This window comes from Mytilus californianus, unplaced genomic scaffold (assembly GCF_021869535.1).
Source record: "Mytilus californianus isolate M0D057914Y unplaced genomic scaffold, xbMytCali1.0.p SCAF_13, whole genome shotgun sequence".
NCBI lineage: Eukaryota > Metazoa > Mollusca > Bivalvia > Mytilida > Mytilidae > Mytilus > Mytilus californianus.
Window position 1 is genome coordinate 5,557,319 of NW_026262615.1, and position 25,368 is coordinate 5,582,686.

General features: G+C 31.3%; 1 protein-coding gene across 1 annotated transcript; it reads left to right on the plus strand.

Moving 5' to 3' along the window:
• Positions 1-4,457: 4,457 nt before the first annotated feature.
• LOC127723842 (properdin-like) lies at positions 4,458-22,853 on the plus strand. The gene is made up of 6 exons (XM_052230564.1): positions 4,458-4,492; positions 11,838-11,909; positions 12,342-12,496; positions 20,109-20,276; positions 21,449-21,514; positions 22,337-22,853. Exons 1-6 carry the CDS (start codon positions 4,458-4,460, stop codon positions 22,402-22,404), a joined length of 564 nt encoding a protein of 187 aa, XP_052086524.1. The 3' UTR covers positions 22,405-22,853.
• The last annotated feature ends 2,515 nt before the right edge of the window (positions 22,854-25,368 follow it).

Consider the following 25,368-nt stretch of genomic DNA (forward strand, 5'->3'; position numbering starts at 1 on the left):
TCATTATTTCAATATTAGTCTTAGAATTCCTTTTGGTAATTTGAGTATTATTGTCTTTATTAATACGTTCTTACATAATCAAGATGATTGATTTTCTTCCAAAAGTGTATCCAATAACAACTAAGTAAGATTACCAGATAGTTTGTTATCATCGAACACAAAGTTACAAGAATTGAAACTGTGATTTACGCTTATCACAGACTTTATTTTATTTTATATTGTTTTGTTTATATAATCATATAACTGATGTTCCTCAATATGCTTGTGTGTCCACATTTCAGATGGTTTATTTTGTACACACACTTCATTTGTGCATTCTAATCTTACGTTAAATGTCACTCAATATTTTAAGGTTGCAGTTGAAAGCTTAAAAAGCTTAAAAAATCCAACAACAATGCCAGTTTAAAGAAAAAATATATAATAAACTATTGAATACAAGGAGATAGAAATTGGAAATCTGTGGTAAGTTCAGTATCAGTGTTTTAATTAAACGTGTTCTTACATAACCAAGATTATTGATTGTTTTCCAGAAATTTAGGTGGCAACAACTTAGTCAGTTTACCGAAAGATCTGTTATCGTCGAACACGAATCTTGAAACTTTGTAAGTATGATTTTTCCTTATCTCAGACCTTATCTTATTATAAATTATATTTTATATTTCATCATGTTCACATATCGGATGTTGTTCAATATACTAGCCGAAGTCAAATTGAACTGCTTATTTCATTAGCAGTTTTATAGCAGTTTCTTGAATTTGTAGCAGTTTTGGAGCAGTTTAAAGCAGTTTTGTTAAGGCATTTGAAATAACTGCTTACTGGTAAATGATAACTGTTAATTCAAGCAGTTTAAATATTTCCAAGCAGTTTTCCATAGCAGTTTTCTCAAGAGCAGTTATTTATTGACAGTTATCTTTTTTTTTCATTTCAACTTATATAAAGCTACCAGATTGATGAAGGTTATAATTGCCTTCCAGCTAAGCTTGGCAGTTATTTTTATATAGCAGTTTCATTTGCAAATTATTTCTTGGAAGTTGTATCAAACATAATTAATGTGAATTAGATAACAGTGGTCTTGTAGAAATGTGCCATCTGTTTTCAATTAACCTCTGTGTAGTGGACAGGAAGTACTATCTACAAAAAGATTGAGGACACATGAAGGAGAACACATATCTTAATACATTGTTCTGCAATTACTATCACTTTTAATAAAAGTATCTTAATGAAAAAAGTTGATATTTTTTTCTTAATAAATATATCACATTTTAAAGATTTAGGCAGTTGTTAGTAATCATTGAGGGAACACTTCAACAGAATCAAACAACTCCTTAAACATCCCCATGTATTGCAATATAGTAAAATTTGAATTTGGAATCAACAGGCAGACAACAAGAAAAGATGTGTCTTTTTTCATGAACAAAATGAGAATTTTATATGGGATATAATATTTGGAAATAGTTCTTTTCACAATGAATAGTGAAGATGGATCCTTCTAACTGGCATCAATGGTAATTTTTGAAAATTGGTGTTTTTTGGTGTGAATTTTGAATTACATCTTAGTTCTGGTACGTGCAATAAATTGGATACTACTATTTTGATTTTTTGAAATTGTGCTTGTTTTATTCAACATAACAAACAAATAATGACAAGTATAATACCTAGCTAGCATAATTCTTATTTTTGCTCCTGTCCGGCTGGTGTAGGTGTCATGTATTCCATACGGATTATATTAGAATGAAATTGATTCAGCTTACATATATATACTTAATCATGTTAAAATTTAAGAGTCTCTTACTAATCAAGTAATATAGTAAATAATTAATTTGAAGTATATAACATTCTATATTAATTTCTTTCAATATTTAATGTTGAATTTTGAAACAATAAAGATTACATCAACAATATCAGGTTCACGACAAATATATTTGATTCATTGAATAACTGAGCAAAAAAGTTACTTTCAGATCCGCCACTTTGCTTTGCCCGACCGTCAAAAGCGATATCTAGCTGCCCTGGTGTTCTAAATAGTCGTTTGCAGTCGCTTTCGTCATCGGCAATTTTCCGTTTTTACCAAGTCAATAAAACAGCTATTTTTCATTTCATAAGGTAAAGAACTTCAAAGACAGAAACAATTTATTTCTTTAGAAAACCTTTTAAAGTACTGACTTTATAGATTGGTCGTATGTTATTTTAAAGAAACAACTTTGATGAAGTATTTTCTTTCACTGCGCGTAATTGTTTCTCGAGAGCGTATTTCAAAACATTCTGATTTTCGGCAAATTAAGTTTGTTTTTTCACTAAAACGTGATAAAAAATGCCTTTAGTTAATGTTTCATCCATTTATTGCATTAAAAGCATCATATTCCTTCCAGAATCGCTTGTCAAACATTGTTTATTTTCGTAAATTTGTCTTCGTCCGCCATTGTAGTATTTGTACGAACAATGGATTTAGAGGCGGGATTGTTCGCAAGCGGATCAGCTAAGACCGAAATTCGTATTCTTACGATAATAACTACAGACGCACAAATGGAATACCTGACAGAAGAATAATGATCCCAAAAGTGACATTTTTGCATTCCACGAGCATACAAAACTTTTTTGAGATCTCCTTGCGAAATGTTTTATATTTTCATGTAAATGCACTGATTCAATTTATTGATTAAAGCTGCTTAAATTTGCTTAATCTATATATCATTTTAATGAGAAACAAAGAATTTCATAAACCTGATAAACAGAATATTTTATTGACTTTTAACTGATATATGACACTTTCTTCTTTTTTGCTATAAAAAAAGATCTTTTTAATCTTTTAAGTGCTAGATATATTGTTGGAAGTTTCTAACAAGAGGAAAAAATTTAATTAAGTAACTGTAAATGATTATTTAAGACATAAACTGAAACAACTGTTACTCAAATTGTATTCTCAGGTATGAATTGAACAATAAAAAAAAAATTAAATAAATAGGATACATATAGCTAGGTATGTTAACATTGAATGCAAATCTTCAATATTTGTAAGTGTAATTGATATTTATATCAGACTTTAACTTATTTGATATTGTGTGGAATTTTAATCTCATTCATATGAACCTGCTGTTTCTTTAATATACTTGTGCGTCAATAGCTCATCAGGTTTATCACCGTTCTGTTGTCTACGAACACTTTCTTCTTACATGCTTATTCAACTTTTAATTTAATTCGATATTTCAAAATTAATCTTAGAATTCAATTTGGTAATTTGAGTCTTATTGTCTTGATTAAATACCTTCTTAAATAATCAGAATGATTGATTTTCTTCCAAAGTTGTATCAAAGAACAACTAAGTAAGTTTATCAGATAGTCTGGTCTTCTCTATACCTTATGTTCTTAACATAGCAACAAATCTGCTATCAGTCAAAAGACTGCGGCTATATGAAAATAATTTGAAGACAGAAAAGAGTCTGAATAAACAAATCCGATTACGTTTGTATAGCCATACCACCTATATATAACAAAATTTTTTAACTTTAATGCTAATTTGAACATACTTATAAACAAAAATATTTTAAAAACGTTTCTTAACGTACATGTTAAAAACATGTTAAAAAATTTGATGTTCACTCAAGTAAGGCAGGGCTAGAAATGACCATATATACACATACATTTAACACAATACTTTTTCCCGCCCAAAAAATTCATACGCCTTCGAACTACTACGTGAGAAGACAATTAATTCCCGTTACACTACGTGCCACGGAAATTAGGAATTATCATCAAACACATTTCAAGAATTGTAGTTGTGATTAAAATGAAATTAAGAAGATGTGGTATAATTGCCAATTCAATAAGACAACTCTCCACCAGAGACTTAATGACAATGTTTATTACATACTACTTTTCATTATAGATTGTTTTGTTTATTTAATCACGTACACACATATATTTGATGTTTTTCAATATACTTGTGTGCTGAGAACACAGCAGTTTTGATATCATTCTATTTTAATTATGTTCAATATTTAAAATGTTGTAGTTGAAAGCTATAAATATTACATCAACAATATCAGGTTTACGAAAAACATATGTATTCAATTGAATAAATGAAGATACGCTTTTGAATATAAATATATATATTTACTGTGTTCATGATAATTAGAAAATAAAAAGTTAGAAAGTTTACCAGAAGGTCTGTTAACATTGAATACAAATCTTCACTATTTCTTAGTGTAATTGACATTTATATAAATCTTAAACTTATTTGATATTGTGTGGAATTTTTAACCTTGTTTATATGTACCCTGTGTTCTTTAATATACTTGTGTGCCAATAGCTCAGCAGGTTTATCACCATTGTCTACAAAAACTTCCTTCTTACATGCTGATTAAACTTTTAATGTAATGCAATATTCTAATTAATCTTAGAATTCCTTTTGGTAATTTGAGTATTGTTGTCTTGAATTAGTACGTTCTTACATAATCAAGATGATTGATTGTCTTCAGAAGGTGTTAACAACTAGGTAAGTTTACCAGATAGTCTGTTATCATTGAACACAAAGTTACAAGAATTGTAATTGTCATTTATGCTTATCGCAGACTTTATTTTATTAAAGAATGTTTTGTTATATAATCATGTACATATATAACTGATGTTCCTCAATACACTTTTGTGTCAACATCTCAGAAGGTTTACCATCATTTCATCTTGTTCAGAAACTTCCTTTATGCATACTTATCTTACTTTAAAGGTCGCTCATTATTTAAAGGTTGCAGTTGAAAACTTAAAAATTCATAAGCAATGTTAGTTGAAAGAAAAATATACTATATCTATTGATTACACAGAGACCGAAATTGGTAATCTTTGGTAAGTTCAGTATCAGTGTTTTAATTAAACTTGTTCTTACATAATCATGATAATTGATTTCCTTCCAGAGATTTACGTGAAAACAACTTAGTAAGTTTACCAAAAGATCTGTTATCGTCGAATACAAATCTAAGAGGATTGTAAGTTTGATTCATGCTCTTCTCAGATTTATCTTATTACAGATAATATTGTATATTTAATCATGTACACACATATCTGATGTTATTCAAAATACTTTTGTTCCCGGAACGCAGCAGTTTTGTCATCATTCTATTTTAATTTTGTTCAATATTTAATGTTGAATTTTAGGGCAATCAAAATTCCATCAACAATATCAGGTGGATGACAAATATATTTGATTCATTGAATAACTGAAAATTTTAATCTTATAATTCCTTTCATACTTTGAGTATTGTTGTCTTGCTTAAGTACGTTCTTACATAATCAAGATGATTGATTGTCTTCCAATATTGTATCCAATAACAACTAAGTAATTTTACCAGATAGTCTGTTATCATCGAACACAAAGTTACAAGAATTGAAACTGTGATTTACGCTTATCACAGACTTTATTTTATTAAATATTGTTTTGTTTATATAATCATGTACATATATGTAGGACTCTAAAGTGCGATGGGAACACTAAAACGCGACGGTCACGCTAAAGTGCGATGGTTTTTTACGCTAAAAAAGAGGGACCAAAGATACCAGAGGGACAGTCAAACTCATAGATCGAAAACAAACTGACAACGCCATGGCCAAAAATAAAAAGACAAACAGACAAATAATAGTACAGATGACACAACATAGAAAACTAAAGACTAAGCAACACGAACCCCACCAAAAACTGGGGGTGATCTCAGGTGCTCCGGAAGGGTAAGCAGATCTTGCTCCACATGTGGCACCCGTCGTGTTGCTTATGTTATTACAAATCCGGTAAATAGTCTAATTCGGTAAGTCACATTCATGAAAAGGGAAGGGTATTGTAGTTACGACATAAGGAACATATCCGATATCATCTAAAGTGCGATGGTCTGTGCTGTTCAATGGAACACGCTAAAGTCGATGCCTCAATACGCTAAAGTACGTTTTTCCGCGAAAATGCGTTTGTTAGCGAAAGTAAGGAAGTTAGCAACTTTAAACAGCATTCTGGTAATACAAGCCGTTTGTACAAACAAAAATTGACATGCCGGAAAACCAGAATATTTGTTCATGGTTTTTATTAAGGAAAAAAAAAATCCCAATCCGGAACATTTTTAGTTAGTGCTGACTTAACTTGATTTGGCTAATTTGTGTTTACCAAAGGGCCTCAACACGACTAGTGTAAAACAATTCAAACGAGAAAAATAACGGCCTGATTTATATACAAAACAATAAACGAAAAACAAATATACAGCAACTAACGGCTACCACTGAATTACAAGTTCCTGGCTTGAAACAGGTTCTTAAAGTATATACTAGCTACTGCAATGTAACCATTTCACTTTTTTAACAACTATCGTACATTAAATATAAATAAGAAGATGTAGTATAATTGTCAATGAGACAACTATCCACCCAACACCAAATGTTGTTGATGTTTAAAACTAATAACCATACGGGCTTCAACGTGGAGTCTTGGCTCACGCCGCATATGAAGTTATATAAGGTCACACAATGACCAGTGTAAAACATTTCAAAAGAGAAAGACAACTGCATGATTACTAACACAAAACAAATAAACGAAAAACTAACAGGAACACAGCAAAAATCAAAAACCATTGCCTGAACCCCATTTCCGTTACACCATCGCACTTTAGCGTGCTATGCCATCGCACTTTAGCGTGTCATATAATCGCACTAAAAAAACAAACAACCATCACACTTTAGCATGTCATATAATCGCACTTAAAAAAACAAACAACCATCGCACTTTAGCGTTTGCTACCATCGCACTTTAGTGTAGACCAACGCACTTTAGAGTACCATCGCACTTTAGAGTACCATCGCACTTTAGAGTCCTACATATATAACTGATGTTCCTCAATATGCCTGTGTGTCAACAACTCATAAGGTTTATCATCATTCCATTTTGTACACAAACTTCCTTTGTCCATTCTTATCTTACTTTAAACGTCACTCAATATGTTAAGGTTACAGTTGAAAGCTTTGAAAAATGCATCAACAATACCAGTTTAAAGAAAATATATATTAAACTATTGAATGCCAGGAGATAGAAATTGGTAATCTTTGTTAAGTTCAGTATCAGTGTTTTAATAAAACTTGTTCTTACATAATCATGATAATTGATTTTCTTCCAGAAGTTTAAACAATAACGGCTTAGTAAGTTTACCAAAAGATCTTTTATCGTCGAACACGAAACTACAAAGTTTGTAAGTATGATTTATGCTCATCTCAGACTTTATCTTATTATAGATTATATATCTATTTTTTTTTGTATATTTAATCATGTACACATATCGGATGTTCTTCAATATACTCGATTTCCCATCATTCTATATTTATTTCGTACAATATTTCATGTTGAATTTTAAAGCAATAAAAATTAGATCAACAATATCAGGTTGACGACAAACATGACAAATCCATTGAATAACTGAAGATAGACAGGGCTCACGCTAGCAAGAGACTGGGCCAAAAAAGTTGCTTTCAGGTCCGTCACTTTGCTTTGCCCGACCGTCAAAAGCGATTTCTAGTCACCCTGGAGTTCTAAATAGTCGCTTGCAGTCGCTTTCGTCATCTGCAATTTTCCATTTTTACCAAGTAAAAAAAAACAGCTATTTTTCATTTCATTAAGGAAAGAAATTCAAGGACGGAAATAATTTATTTCTTTCGAAAATCTTTTAAAGTATTGACTTTACAGATTGGTCGTATGTTATTTCAAAGAAACAACTTTGATGAAGTATTTTATTTGACTTACGGTTATTGTTACTCGAAAGGGTATAACAAAATTTTCTGATTTTCGGCAAATTAAGTTTGTTTCTTCTATATAACGTGATAAAAATTGATGATTATTTAAGACATAAACTGAAACAACTGTTACTTTAATTGTTTTCTCAGGTATGAATTGAACAATATAAAAAGAATTAAATAAATAGGATACATATGGCTCTTTATATTATGGTAAAAACAAAACATTGTAGCGCCGTGAGCGAACGAGCACTTCTCTTTTCAGTCTCACCACTTTTCCTTATTAGTTTCAAAACGAGAAGTCACTTCTCCCTTTGGTTATGAAGTAGTGTGAGCCCTGAGATAGACCTTTGAAATGTTTGGTAATTTGAATATAAGTTGGTTAGTTAGGAATGTTCATGATCATTGATTTTCTAATAGATATTTACTGAATAATAAGTTAAAAAGTTTACCAGAAGGTATGTTAACATTGAATGCAAATCTTCAATATTTGTAAATGTAATTGATATTTATATCAGACTTTAACTTATGTAATATTGTGTTGAATTTTAATCTCATTCATATGAACCTGCTGTTAATTTAATATACTTGTGCGCCAATTGCTCAGCAGGTTTATCTCCATTCTGTTGTCTACGAACATTTTCTTCTTACAGGCTTATTTAACTTTCAATTTTATACAAAATTTCAAAATTTGGCTTAGAATTCCATTTGGTAATGTGAATATTATTGTCATGATTAAATACGTTCTTACATAATCAAGATGATTGATTTTTTCTTCCAAAATTGTATCCAATATCAATTACGTATGTTTACCAGATAGTCTGTTATCATCGAACAGAAATTTCAATGACTGTAATTGTGATTAAAATAAAAATAAGATGTGGTATAATTGCCAATTCAATTAGACAACTCTCCACCAGAGACTTAATGACAATGTTTATCAAAGACTTTTTTTTATAATAGATTGTCTTATTTATTTAATCACGTACACACATATTTGATGTTCTTCAATATATTATTGTGCTGAGAACTCAGCAGTTTTGACACCATTCTATTTTAATTCTGTTCAATATTTAAAATGTTGTAGTTGAAAGCTATAAAAATTACATCAACAATATCAGGTTTACGAAAAACATATGTATTCTATTGAATAAATGAAGATAAACTTTTGAATATAAGTAGGTATATTTACTGTGTTCATGATTATTTATTTTCTTCAAGATTATTAAAGCATAACAAGTTAGAAAGTGTACCAGAAGGTCTGTTTACATTCAACACCAATCTTAGAACATTGTAAGTGTAATTGATATTTATATCAAAATTAAACTTATTTGATATTGTGTGGAATTTTTAATCTGTTCATATGTACTCTGTGTTCTTCAATATTCTTGTGTGCCAATAGCTTAGCAGGTTTATCATACTTCTATTATCTACAAAATTTTTCTTCTTACATTCCTATGCTTATTAAATTTTTAATGTAATTCAATATTTAAAAATTAATCTTAGATTTCCTTTAGGTAATTTGAGTATTATTGTATTTATTAAATACCTTCTCACATAATAAAGATGATTGATTTTCTTCCATTTAATATCCAATAACATCTGAGTAAGTTTACCAGATAGTCTGTAATCGTCAAACACAAAATTACAAGAATTGTAATTGTCATTTATGCTTATCGCAGACATTATTTTATTAAAGAATGTTTTGTTTATATAAACATGTACATATATAACTGATGTTCCTCAATATTCTTGTTTGTCGCTATTTTACGACATTTTCCTTTGATCTTACTGACTGATAATTTCCTTTCTCAGCACAGTAGAGTGATATGAAAAATTATCGCAAGAAACTAAGAGCGCACGTTCCGTTGTTAATGTAAACATCAACGTCGTCGTAGGCAAAATAGCGATAAACAGCGTATGATTGGTCAACTGAACTCGATTGTTTTTCTCACGTTCGCCGTACGGCACCGGTTCAAGCGAAAAAATCAATCTCCTTGAGATGACCAACGATAATCTATAAGTATCAACAATTCAGAAGGTTTACCATCATTTCAATTTGTACACACACTTCCTTTGGGCATACTTATCTTACTTTAAACATCACTCAATATTTTAAGGTTGCAGTTGAAAGCTTAAGAAATGCATCAACATTGCCAGTTTAAAGAAAAATATATATTAAACTATTAAATACACAGAGATTGAAATTGATAATCTTTGGTAAGTTCAGTATCAGTATTTTAATAAAACTTGTTCTTACATAATAATGACAGTTGCTTTTCTTCCAGAAGTTTAGAAAATAACAGCTTAGTATGTTTACCAAACGATCTGTTATCGTCGAACACTAATCTTTTTATTTTGTAAGTATGATTTATGCTTATCTCAGACTTTATCTTATTATAGATTATATTGTATATTTAATCGTGTTCACATATCGGATGTTCCTCAATATACTCGGTTTGCCATCATTTTATATTAATTTCGTTAAATATTTAATGTTGAATTTTAAAGCAACAAAAATTAAATAAACATTATCAGGTTGACGACAAATCTATTTGATCCATTGAATAATTGAAGATGGACCTTTGAAATGTTGGTAATTTGAATATATTAGGTTAATCAAGTATGTTCATGATCATTGTTTTTCTATTATATATTTACTGAATAACAAGTTAGAAAGTTTACCGGAAGGTCTGTTAACATTGACGACAAATCTTTCAGATTTGTAAGTGTAATTGATATTTATATCAGACTTAAACTTATTTAATATTGTGTGGAATTTTTAATCATATACATATTTACCTGGTGTTTTTTCTTAATATACTTGTGTGTCAATAGCTCTGCAGGTTTATCCCATTCTATTGTCTAAAAAAAACTTCCTTCTCATATGCTTATTTAACTTTTAATGTTATTCAATATTTCAAAATTAATATTAGAATTCCTTTTGGTAATTTGAGTAGTATTAAATACTAAATTGATTAAATACGTTCTTACATAATGAAGATGATTGATTTTCATCTAAAATTGTATCATAAAACAACTTAGTAATATTACCAGATAGTCTGTTATTATCGAACACAAAGTTTTAAGAATTTTAATTGTGATTAATGTTTATCACAGACTTTATTTTATTATAGATTGTTTTGATCATATAATCACATAAATATATAACTGATGTTCTTCAATATACTTGTGTGCCAACCACTCAGGAGATTTACCATTATTTCATTTTATACACAAACGTCCTTTGTGCATACTAATCTAACTTTCAAGTGGCATTAGCTGTCAAATTCATGTTCACTGATTGGACTCAAATTCTCATATTTAATTTATAACATACTAAAGGTATGTCCAAATGACAATAAATTTAAAATAAACAACTAAAATGGATGGACTTGATAATATACATCAACATTTCGTGTGTATTTTAGCCTAGACACCATCTCATTAACCATCTAGATGACATCTGAATACTGTTGACGGTCATCTTACTTAATATAAATATGAATATAAATAAATAGCTACGACGTGCTCAGCATGAGGCCGAATTATTCACTTGAAAGTCAATAATACATCATCGATGTGTTTGTCCACCATTTTTAATCTGCCATTTTCTAAATCAGGAAATGCAATCACCGAGTCAGGAATATGACAGTTGTTTTCCATTCGTTTGATGTGTTTGAGCTTTTGCTTTTGCCATTTGACAAAGGACTTTCCGATTTTGAATTTTACTTGGAGTTTGATGTTTTTGGTATTTTACATTTTTTTCAGCATATTTTGACAAATTTGGGCCGAACTAACTGCTTATAAAAAAAAATATTTAAAAATTCCGCTTTTATTAATACTTTAAACAAAAAAGTTCATATTTAAATTTTTGTCTAAATTGTAGCTAATGCCCCTTTAAAAATCGCTCAATATTTAAAGGTTGTAGGTGAGAGCTTATATAATGCATCAATAGTGTCAGTTAAGAGAAAAAGATATTTTATCTATTGAATATACGGAGATAGAAATTGGTAATCTTTGGTAAGTTCAGTATCAGTGTTTCAATTAAACTTGTTCTTATATAACCAAGATAATTGATTTTCTTCCAGAGATTTAGATTACAACAACTTAGCAAGTTTACCAAAAGATTTGTTATCGTCGAACAAGAATCTTGGATATTTGTAAGTATGATTTATGCTTATCTCAGACTTTGTCTTATTATAGATTATATGTATATTTAATCACGAACACACATATGTGATGTTCTTCAATATACATGTTTGCTGAGAAATGTACAGCTTTGTAATCTTTCTTTTTTACTCCGTTAAATTTTTAATGTTGAATTTTAAAGCAATAAAAATTACATCACCAATATCAGAATGACAACAAATATATTTGATCCTTTATTGTTCATCACTGCTCATGATTATTGATTAAAAATCTGTAGAAACAACATGGTACTTTGTCGTTGTTTCTTATAATTGCATCTTGTTGCCGTATCTTATATATTTCTTCCCTTCAAGATTTTAAATTATTTCCCAATAATGTGAAAAAGCAGACATGGAAATGCACATGACATTAGGATTAACCTTACATTAAATTTAATATTTAAGGTATATGAGAAGAAACCCATTCATATGCTGCCTCATGATTGAGTTTCAAGAATGGGCATCAAATCAAACACAACTGAATTATTACGGAAAATGTACTGATTTAAATAACACAATAGATATTGACAGTTTTAACACAGAAGAATGCATAATTCCAGGTAAGCAGATAAAAATATTCCAATTCACTCAGGTTTTGTAACAATAGACATTATACTAAAATAATGGAAATCCCCCTATGCCACCCTACAATAATTCATATACAGTATCACATAATTCTGTATTATCAAAAATATAAGAATGCCTTAAAGGCCGGGCCTAGGGTATAAAAGGGAGACAATTCATGAAAATATGGATTTTTTTTCAAATAAAGGGCATGGTTAAGAAGTGAGAAGCATTTTTTAAAATTAATTCTTAAATTGTTATCTTCATTGCTATTTACTTGAGCAGGTGTCAGAACATAAATAATGGTCAGTTTAAGCCAAAATGTGAGAAAGTAATATAACTTAAAATAAAGATATTTTAGATTAAAATCATGACGCACATCTTTCTTTCAAATTCAAATTCAAATTCCTGTGATTGACAAGTAGGAGGAGGTATCCATGACAACAACTTTCTGTTTATGTTTACAACGGAGGTATCATGCTACATATGGCTTTATTATCTATAATCTAAAGCATACATTTGTGAATTGAGAATCTACTTACATAATGCAGGGGATCAATCAATTAAATAATCCTTTCAAAGCTTCAGTATATAGATAGTGCCAACTAATGTTTTAAAAGTATGTTATACTAGTATCCCAACTAAATGTCACTTATAATAAATTTATGTAACTATTCCTAGAGGTGGCCCATATAAGTAATATTTTCAGGATTAGGATACCACCCCCTAATTAGTTTTAGGACACAATTAGGCATACTATCTCTTTAATGCCATGTGTAATTTTTGAATTAAGGGTCTCTTTCAAGAGAAGCTTGTTTTCGCATTAAATGTCTGTCTTCCTTGCAAGCTTCACGGTGAAAATTCAAATCACAAAAATACTGAACTCCGAGGAAAATTCAAAAAGGAAAGTCCCCAATCAAATGGCAAAATCAAAAGTTCAAACACATCAAACGAATGGATAACAACTGTCATATTCCTGACTTGGTACAGGCATTTTCTTATGTAGAAAATGGTGGGTTGAACCTGGTTTTATAGCTAGCTAAACCTCTCACTTGTATGACAGTCGCATCAAATTCCATTTTATTGACAACGATGCGTGAAGAAAACAAACAGACAAAATAGCTAAAAATGTCAAAAATAGGGGTACAGCAGTCAACATTGTGTTATCATCTTAATCACTATAAAAACAAACATCATTGTCCAGAAATATTTGTACTTTTCTTTTCGCAAACTATGATTTCTTTGATGTCTCCATTGAGGTTCCCTTTTCCATCACATTTGTCTGGTTTTTTTTTCATTAGTAATGCAAGGTTTACAAAAACAAAAGCGACATTCCTCACATTCTTGGTCTTGTTCTATGAGGAATTGGTTTTCTTCAATTCCATATTCTATCTCGTCATGTACAATGCCACTAGTTTGTGTGGATATAGTTGTAAATTTTGCAATCTCATTGTCAATATCTACTAAATTTACATCCCAGTTGTAATATCCAAATAAACTGTAAATAGTTTCTTTTTGTTCTTCAGTGACAAGAAGTGCTATTTTTGCCAAGTGTTTATTTTATATCTAATTTACACGACTTGACCTTTTATCAAACTATAGCAATAAAAAAACAATATTTTTTTCCCTCCAAATCTTAGCACCAAATATGTTGGATATCATATTCCCAGTGTTAAACACACCTCATTATATAAATAGCACATACCTGAGAGGATGATAGAGCAGATTGTTACCCTGAGGAAACATTGTCAACTGAGGCAAAGCCGAGGTTGACATTGCTTTTTCGAGGGGTACCAATCTGCTCTATCACCCTCTCAGCTTTGTGTTAATTAATTTATTATACTGAATGTTCTATCATTATTGTTTATTACTGTTAAATTTAAATTGATGTCCGTCACATACACAACAACGTAACAGATATTAGAAAAAACAACAGAATTGAAGCAAGACATTTTTATATTTTGACAGTCTACGAAAAAGTTCCTCTGAGGCCAAAAACAAAGACCATGAACATTGTCTTTAATTTATTGATGTAAATTAAAAATTCATTGTCCTTTAATTCATCGATTTTTTGATTGGTCTGTACGAGAGGGTGACATTAAAAAAATTGTCTCCCGCTGAGTCATGGGATAGAGAAAATTATCTCCCTCGTATTATCCAAACAAAATTTGGCATTTTGTCGTGAAGTATAATAAATTATAATAATGTACGTTCAGGAGACATCTCATTCATATATTTCTGTTTTACACTGAAAGATTCTACATATCGGAAAAAACTGACATGATGAAAATGTTTAAACATTTCTAACATACTTTTGTAAGACATTGCGTCTGTAATGCTTTGAAAATTATTTCCAGTACTCCTTTATAATCCCCTTTCAATTTGAGAGAGGCTATCATGCAGGGCAGTGCATGTTTAGTAAGGCTTTATTATCAATTTGTTTAATTCTTTCTGCGCCACCTCCTATAATTCAATATTTAAAAAAATGTCCATTGCTATAATGTAATTGTAAAATTATTATATCCATAAACATGTCCATTGCTATAATGTAATTGTAAAATTATTATATCCATAATATGATTCCTAGAAATTGTAGATAACAAATATAAATAAAACAATCCCCTGCCATGGTTCGAAATTTTCTTAGACTTGGTCAAATATACAACTGTTTACATATAGATCATGTAGATAATCTTCTAGATGTATAATATTATATTGCATCAGTAACATTTAGTATTATTCACTTGCTATTGAAAATGGAAAAAGAAACAAAACGACATCCTTGCTTCAAAATTTCTGTTCCTGGAGATGAAAGTAAAAAGCAATTAATACTTTCAAAATTACAAAATGTTCGGACTATACTGTGCAGCAACTGAATACCCTGTAAATAATGCTGACATCTTAGAGAAGGTCTGAGACAATTTTCTTTTTGACCACAATAGACAGTCCTCAAAGTCTGATATGACAACATTAGATTTGAATACCTACATTCAGGTGCAGAAAAAAGATGTTGATCAAAAAGTATTCCTAACGGCTGAAACATCACTCCTGAAAATCATCAAAGTTGTAGAAAACCACTATTTTATTTGCAATGGACATTTCAGTATGAAGAAGTTGACACCAAAAGGACATGTAGCTGCAGTGCGTTTAAATTGTGACAAAGATAAACACCATTCTATTTTATGGTCATCCTCTCCTTATTACCTAACGGTCAATACCTTGCAAACGTGAGGATGTTTCATGGATATACTTGTAGTGGAATGTTACAAGTACACTACAACAGATTTGCTAATGCTGCAAAAATTGGACAGATCAACAAACAAAAACAGCAATACATGTTTCAAAGATTCAAGCATCATATTGAACAGCAGTACAACGAAAGTATCGAGTCGACAGTATTAGACGAAATTGGAATGTATAATGACTTGACAGGAATTAACATAATGGCGGATGTTCGACATGGCTGGCGTAAAAACGCAAAAGACAGCAGTGTTGTTGCCATAGGAGAAAAATCCACGAAGTTCTTAAATAAAGGCAACAGTAGTATACCGCTGTTCGAAATTCATAAATCGATTGAGGAAAAAACAAATCCGGGTTACAAACTAAAACTGAGGGAAACACATCAAATATAAGAGGAGAACTACGACACAACAGAAACACATCAAAATGTAACACACACAGAAACGAACTAAAATATAACAAAAGCCATTTTCCTGACTTGGTACAGGACATTTTAAGAAAAAAATGGTGGGTTGAACCTGGTTTTGTGGCTAGCCAAACCTCCCGCTTTTATGGCAGTATTAAATATAACATTAAAATGACAACATTACATGACAGGACTACAATACAAATAAATGGGAGAACATATAGGACAGAGAAACATACGAATAAGAGCTAACAAAAGGTACCAGGTTTAAAATTTAATATGCAAGACGCGCGTTTCGTCGACACAAGACTAACCAGTGACGCTCAGATCAAAAAAGTTCGAAAGCCAAAACAAGTACAAAGTTGAAGAGCAGTAAATGTGAACATATTACATAATCTGATGATTCTGTATCACAACGCCATGAAAAATTGTGTACACAACGAATATATCAGTACTGTAAAGAGCAAGATGTTGAAGTTAATGTGCATTCTCATGACTTCAACTTGAGTATTTACAAACTAGTAAAAGACAAAGGAATTATTATAAACCAGAATGATCCATGGCATGCTATTAAAAAGTTGAAAGTTGCTATGAAAAGAGTGTCTGCGGGACCAATATATATAAAGGAAAAGTCCTGGTCTGCTCAACTAGAGGACAAGGTGGAATCAGTTGTCATACATTTTCATTGGGCCGTTAGAAATTGTGAAGAAAATCCAAAGGAACTAAAGGATGTATTGCTAAAAAGTGTGGAACATTATAAGAACAACCACCAGAAGTGTCATCCTGATTCACGATGTAAACGTGGTACACATTACGAACCTAAGCGGATTAGTTCTTTCAATACCAATTGCTGAAAAACTTCTCCTAGCTGTTATACGGAAATCTACAATTTACACTCATCCTGAGGATTATGTGTTAGCCAAAGATACATGTTATGTTGAGAGCTTTAACAATACTATGAACGTGTTTCAAGATAAAAGAATTGTTTTTAGTGATGACAATTACTAAGGTAGAAGTCAGTTGGCAGTTTGTCATTGGAATGAAAATGTTGATCGCGATTACACATCTATCTGGAACCCAAACTGTAGAACTACCCCAAGAAGTAACATTGGAAAAAAGAACTATAAGCCTCCAACTTATAATTACAAACAAAATTACAAAGTATTTGGGCAAGGCAAATAAATTCATTTTATTAGAGAAAATTAGAGAGGAGTTAATGTTAATTTATCATTTGTATTATGAAAAGAAAATTTTGAATTATTTAAATAACAATTCATGGATGCAACTTAACATTTTTTTTATAACTTCATGCCTCATTGAACCATTCAATATTTCTTATTGGATACAGTAACATTGTGATTCTATATTATATATAATTGGATTTTCATGAGATAAAAATCTGTGTGTAAGTTTTACTAGTTTCTTCATATTTTCTCTTATCACAGCATGCAGTTATGAACATGTGCTTCTATTTACATGACAAGTTAATTCACTAAAAATAATCTGTTTCTTATCTTAGCACCGCTCATATCTAAATAGGTTTAATTGCTGTAGGGATGTAAAATTTTCTAGGTCATCCCCGGTCTTTAAGAGGAACAATGATAACTAATTTGTGAACATTAAAGTGCCCCCCAAAAAACTAACCATTTAGAAGTAAATTTTGGGAGACAGAAATCTGATTTTCAAGCCTCTTTGTCTTTTGGTTTAATGAGGAATTACATGGATAGACTGTTTGTTGAGGAATCTTATTTAAAAAAAAATTCCTGAAATGATATGAACCACATAATTTGATAAAAAAATTCAAATCACAATTTAAAAGAAATTAAGTGAACATGTGACGTTGATTCACATGCACCTCGTTCTGCTGAAACATGTGACGTTGATTGACATACACCTCGTTCTGCTGAAAACACTGCTTATTTTTCAAAAGAGCTGCAGTTATGCAACTGTATGCAATAATACTATATCAAGTTGTGTTTGTTCATCATCATACCTTAATGGAAAACTAATATTTAATTTGAAATTATCCACACAAATCTACAAATATTCCACCAGTGATTTTTATCACCTTGATTCTCCTTAGGTGTAAACTTTTAAAAGATCTTATAGAAAAAAATAATGAAAAACATATATAATGTATTGATAGTCATTCATTTCGAAAAAAAACCTAAAGTAGGTCGGTATAAGTAGTTAAATTATATATAGAGGAAATTAAAGTACAAAACATGCACGAAGTGTTTGACAAAATCATATATTCATCAAACTCTTTTGTGGTCAGTGTAGTAGTAAGTGCTATATATATGTAGTATTAAATAAATTTAACAGACATTGTCATGGCTAACTGTTCTTATACATATGCAATAGTTTTGAAAACTAATATTATTATCATCATTATTATTAGAACTTGTAGTAGGATATTTTAGGGTAAAGCAGACACCTTTCTTAAGGGAACTCATATGCAATAATATAAAATTGAGAATGGAAATGGGGAATGTGTCAAAGAGACAACAACCCGACCATAGAGCAGACAACAGCCGAAGGCCACCAATGGGTCTTCAATGCAGCGAGAAACTCCCGCACCCGGAGGCGTCCTTCAGCTGGCCCCTAAACAAACATGTATACTAGTTCAGTGATAATGGACGTCATACTAAACTCCAAATTATACACAAGAAACTAAAATTAAAAATGATACAAGACTTACAAAGGCCAGAGGCTCCCGACTTGGGACAGGCGCACAAATGCGGCGGGGTTAAACATATTTTGAGATCTCAACCCTCCCCCTATACCTCTAGCCAATGTAGAAAAAACAAACGTACAACAGTACGCACAGTAAAAGTCAGTTTAAGAGAAGTCCGTGTCCGATGTCAGAATAGGAAACAAAAGAAAATAAACAAAATAACAATAATACATAAATAACAACAGACTACTAGCAGTTACTGACATGCCAGCTCCAGACCTCAATTAAACTGATTGAAAGATTATGTCTTCATCATATGAATTTCAGGCACAATCCCTTCTGTTAGGGGTTTAGTATTATACCATCATAAAATATATGAGAAGAACATAACCCGTGTCATGGCAACAACTGGTTTTAGAATAAATATGTTTAATTCCGATGCAAAGACCCTATAAGTGAATAAATATTAAAGCCAAAATATGCAATCTTTAATGATCTGACAACAGTATTGTAACTATATCCCTTCTTCTGTTTAAAGGTTTTGTTAGCTTTTGAGGTGAATACTGACATTTTTGTGCTTTGTAAAGAATATTACCATAAAAGATTGGATGTGAAATACCCGAACGTATAAGATGTCTGCATGTTGAGTTATATTTACGAATGATGTCCTTATACCGATGATAAAATTTAGTAAATGTTTTGACTAGTTTATGATATCGAAATCCCTGGTGTAATAATTTGTCAGTAATACATAAATTTCTCTCGCTAAAATCTAATACGTTGTTACATACACGAGCGAATCGTACACGTTGAGATATATAAACACCATAAGATATACCCCTGTCGACACACCCGGTTTCGCTCATTTTGGATTCCGTAAAATTCAGTTTCTGTTTGTTAAAGTAGAGGGGCGAAAGATACGAGAGGGACATTCAAACTCATAGATCAAAAATAAACTGACAACGCCATGGCTACAAAAGAAAAAGACCAACAGACAAACAATAGTACACAAAACACAACATAGAAAAATTAAGACAAAGCAACACGAACCCCACCAAAAACTGGGGGTAATCTCAGGTGCTCCGGAAGGGTCAGCAGATCCTGCTTATCTTCTGGCACCCGTCGTGTTGCTCATGTTATTACAAACCCGGTAAATAGTCTAATACGGTAGGTCACATTATTACCTTGATTTTTTTCTTCTATATCGATTGATGAGAATTGAAAATTAGTTAACTACTGATGATCATAATTAAAAGGAAAATTTGTAATTCTATTATTAAAATAGTTAATGGAGGATGGTGCCCTTGGTTAGACTCCTCGTGTTCTGTTACTTGTGGAGATGGTGTCATAGTCAGAACCAGAACATGTGACAATCCCCCACCATCTGACGTTGGACAGAATTGTGATGGTTCCAAAACTGAAACATCACATTGCAACTTAGGAAAATGTCCAGGTAAATTAAGTACATCAGATTAAAATCAGCATTACCTTAGAATTCAATTGTAAACCAGAGCGGAACACTTCTTTGTAGAACTTTGTAAATCCTGTTAAATCTATTATTTTATTCTGTAAAATAAGAATAAAAGAAATCATCAAAGATGTAAGGCTTTTTCGCCATACTCGTATTTCGTCTACGTGTGACTCATCTGTAGCGTTTCAATGAAATCAGTTTGGAGGCAAGAGCAAATACTAGGTTAAGGGCATAAAAACCCAAAATTCAGAAAAGTACCAAAATCGGTTAAGTCAATCTATGCCTAAGGTAAAACTTCCTTAGTGTTTTCAATATTTCAACACTTCAAAAACATATCAATAATATATCATGTCAACACGAAATTGTTTATTACTGGCCTGGTGATACCCTTGAGGCATTGAACTTGTTGTAAACAATTTTATTTTAAAGCTAAAGCTCATATTGGCTGACATAATAAATCAATATTTATTTCTGAAAAGTATTTATAAATCTATTTTATCAACCAAAAAAAATAAACAAAAACAACTTCAGGTCAATATACAGTCTTCAACATTAGACAGGTATCCATACAATATTTCACACTTTTTATCATTCCGCGTTCGTTTGATATAAAAGAGAAGACGTGGTATGATTGCCAATGAGACAACTCTTCACCAGAGACCAAATGACACAGAAATTAACAACTATAGGTCACCGCACGGCATTCAACAATGAGCAAAGCCCATACCGCATAGTCAGCTATTAAAGGCCTCGAAAAGACAAATGTAAAACAATTCAAATTAGAAAACTAACGGTCAAATTAATGTACAAAAAAAAAATGAACGAAAAACAAATATGTAACACAGCAACAAACGAAAACCACTGAATTACAGGATCCTGACTTGGGACAGGCACATACATACAGAATGTGGCGGGGTTAAACGTGTTAGCAGGATCCCAACCCTCTCCCTAACCTGGGACAGTGGTGTAACAGTACAACATAAGAACGTTTAAGTTGGTAATAGATTTAACCAAAAAATCAAAGATATGCCATTACTATCTAATTCTCCAAATACGAAAAAGTTTAATATGACACAATTACTGATCATCAAGATGGTTCTATAAAAGTCTCACCTTGAGTCAATGAGGTTGTATTTTGTTCATATCTTTTACAGAATCATGCCGTCATTCAAAGAAAGGATCCAACAACAAATCAGAAGACAATCTGGACAATAAATCAGGTAAATTTCCCCCATAATCTTACCATTCATTATGACGAGCAGAAAGTATGGTCGACATCAATACATTTTTTGTTGTGCCATTGCAGTTATTATCATTTTCCGATTTTAAATTTATTACGAAACAATGTAAAAAGAAGACTATACCCTGAGAGGACATTTCTGTTTTATTTCATCTATTCAAATATAGTTACCTGTCATGTGATGAGGAACGAATACAATTCATATTTTTGAAATGTATCGATACAATCTGTATTGAGCTCTTAAGCCGGACTGTGTTTTCAATATCATATTAAGCACAAATACCCTTCCTCTTATGGACTAGCATGGATATCGTACAGAGAAAATTTTGGTAACCTCGTATCTATACATTCATTTAATTACTTTCTGGTTTCCTTATAGAAGAGACCAACAAACAGAATGTTTGTCTGAACGTCTTGTTAATTAAAGGCAAAAGTAGTTTATTGATATTCTAATCTCTTTGAACATTCAGAATATAAAAATCAAGAGAAAAACTCTCAGTAAATAGCTCCAATCGTCATGCGACTAGATGCAGAGAAAGAATTAGCGTATCCCACACTTAGTCAAAATATCAAAAATGTAAAACAGTGTGCAGCTGGTTTATAAGAAACAAACAATTTGATTGCGTTTTAAAATACAATAAATGCTTACTAAATGGTTAACACATCTGAAAGCATTTCCAAGATCATTCACCATTACAACGAGTGACTTTAATATCATTATTAAAATGGCGTACAAATAAAGTATACTGTTATAAATCACAATGTTTTATGAACACTTATTCATTTATCATTTTTCTTCCAGGAAAAAAACAGCGTAAATGGAAAGCCATGAATCAAAAAAGAAGGGACAATATTGATTGGAAAAAATGAAAACAAAGTGGATCGATTTCATTCTTATATAAAACTGAGAGACAATGCAAACATAGTCTTAATTTTATCATCATCATTGTGGGAAATGTCATTCTTTTTTGTTTTAAATTTCAACTGGTAATATCTTAGATACAATCTGTGTGGTTTACTTTCTCTCGAGCGCAAACTTACTTGTATGTTGTGGTCTTAAAATCAGTTATTAGGTTAGATGAGTTTTATTAGACCTGTTATAGCAGTGCATCTGTTCGTCAATGATATGTATGACATATATTTATAAAATTGTGTGGGAATAAATGTTTTGTTATATTGTTTGATGATATTTTGTGGGATATACATTGGTTAAAAGTTACCATTATTTGGTGATATTTTGTGGGAATATTCATTGGTATAATCAACTTGTATTTGTATCATTTGAATCATTAATTTATATGACTTTTTTTCTCAATAAATGCGGGTATAAATTTAATATTACATGTTTTCATTTTGTTCCCAAATAAATATCAAATGAACAATGCAAATGATTCACAATGCCGTATACATTTAATTCACAGTCAGGAGCTAAACTTATCTCAATTTTCAGTAACTTCAAGTTAACTCGACACTTTATCTGAATATATCAGGGCTATTCAGTCGTGCATTAAGAAGCGCATTCAAACTCTACGAATGAAATGAGCAAATGGGTTTCTAACCCTTTACAAAAACAGATATTTTGCATGCTTTATCCTCTCTTCGGGACAAATGTGTTGATGTTGCAGCCGACAAAGCCTCTAATTACAAAGGTCGAAAATAAACTGACAACACCATGGCTAAAAAAGAAAAAGACAAACAGACAAACAACAGTACACAAAACACAACATCGTAAACTAAAGACTGCGCAACACGAAACCCACCAAAAACTGGGGTTGATATCAGGTGCTCCAGAAGCAGATCCTGATCCACATGTGACACAAAAAGCGAAAAAAGGATGGGTAAGCAGGTCCTGATCCACATGCGACTCTCGTCTAACTCAAGAACGCAATATCATTATTCACGCAAGAGGACATTTTAGTAAAAAAAAAATGCAACCTTCTCTCCTTTCGTATTAACATTAAAAGGACTACAAAAAGCTCAGTCCAAATACTGGATACCTTCACTTCTAAAAAATCATTTAAAAAAAGACATATACCCAGGTTGTCAAGATGTTCAACTAAATATCTTTCTTAAGTTCTTACTACCAAAATTTCAACAGTAAAAGATGGCCTTCCAAAATATTGTGATGATGTATATTCGATCAGTGGTGTCAAGTAGATGTGGGTTCTTAAATCTTTTTAAGATTTATTGGATAATTTTCAATCACTTTCTTCATAATTTTGCAGTAATATCAAAACTTTTGATTTTCCTACGCTTTGCACTTCTATTGCATATGATCAATTGGAGGATTGACCACATCTTCTCATTAAGAAGTAAAAAATACCGAACTCTGAGGAAAATTCAAAATGGAAAGTCCCTTATCAAATGGCAAAATCAAAACTTCAAACACACCAAACGAATAGAAAACAGCTGGCATATTCCTGACTTGGTAGAGGCATTTTCTTATGTAGAAAATGGTGGATTAAACCTGGTTTTATAGCTAGCTAAACCAATCAATTAAAAGACCTTTTCTACAAAAATAGGAATCGTAAATTAACATTTCTTGTTGTAGGTAATGAAAAATCTTACTTCTAAAAAAAACGCACTGATTTGAAAAACAAATAAAAACCAAGAAAATAATATCATCAAAAATATGGTTTTTTTTTTAAGGTGGATTGATATTTCAACAGACAGCATTCTAATGGGTACTAATACACCTACTGGCCGAATTGTTTTAAAACTCATATGAAGAAGAATGCATACAAAATCTACTCAACGACATGTGTGTGTCTCAACTCACTATCGTCTTAGATATGTATATACCACCATAGTTGTCTAATCTGTAGTTTTACCAAATATGCACTATCCCCGATTGTAAAATTTTGACTTGAGTATAGATTCGCATAGCGGGAGACACTCACCCTGTCAACGCACCCAGTCTCACTCCATTTGCAGTTGATGCGATTCTCCCAGTTTGTGTGTGTAACTTGGTTTGTCTTCTTAATTGATTGATGAGATTTGAACATCGGTTAACTACTGTTGCACATATTTACAAATCTGAGATTCACTTACATATCAAAAATAAGAAGATGTGGTATGATTGCCAATGAGACAACAAAATAAAAAGCCCCGAAATGATGTAAAACAATTCAAAGAAGAAAACTAACGGCCTTATGTATGTACAAAATAATGAACAAAAAACAAATATGTTACACAGCAACAAACGACAACCACTGAATCACAGGCTCCTGACTTGGGACAGGCACATACAGAATGTGGCGGGGTTAAACTCGTTTGAAGGCGCAAACCCTCTCCTAACCTGTATTTTGGCTTTTCTAGGTTAGGGGGAGGGTTTGCGCCTTCAAACGAGTGCTGTGGAACATCACCGTCCAAAAAAAGGAAAATTAACAATAGGGAACGAAAAATCGTCACTTTACCTTATACTCAGGTACTTTTGATAGATATACAATCTATCTCTAGTGCGGTGACAGAAGTGTAAAATGTCGTCTAAATTTCGAGTTTAATCTCCCCAAATAAAACACGGCTAAAATGGTCTTAACTTAAAGACAAATATATCTACGTTATTTTCCGACCTGTCGTAAGAATTTCGTATAGTCTTATTTTTCTAAAAAATCGTTTTAGTGACTAGAGTATATTGAAGGTTTGCAACCCCCCTTTTTCAAAATGAAAATTTGAATATATTTGCTAACATTTAATTAATGTATTTTTTTTCAATTATTACCATATGTCAAAAAGTTTTATTCAGTATTTTATTTTCATCTAATCTATAAATTTGCAAAGTTCTGACGGTTTAAAATTGAATTAATGTTTATTGCAAGTTCAGACACAAACTTT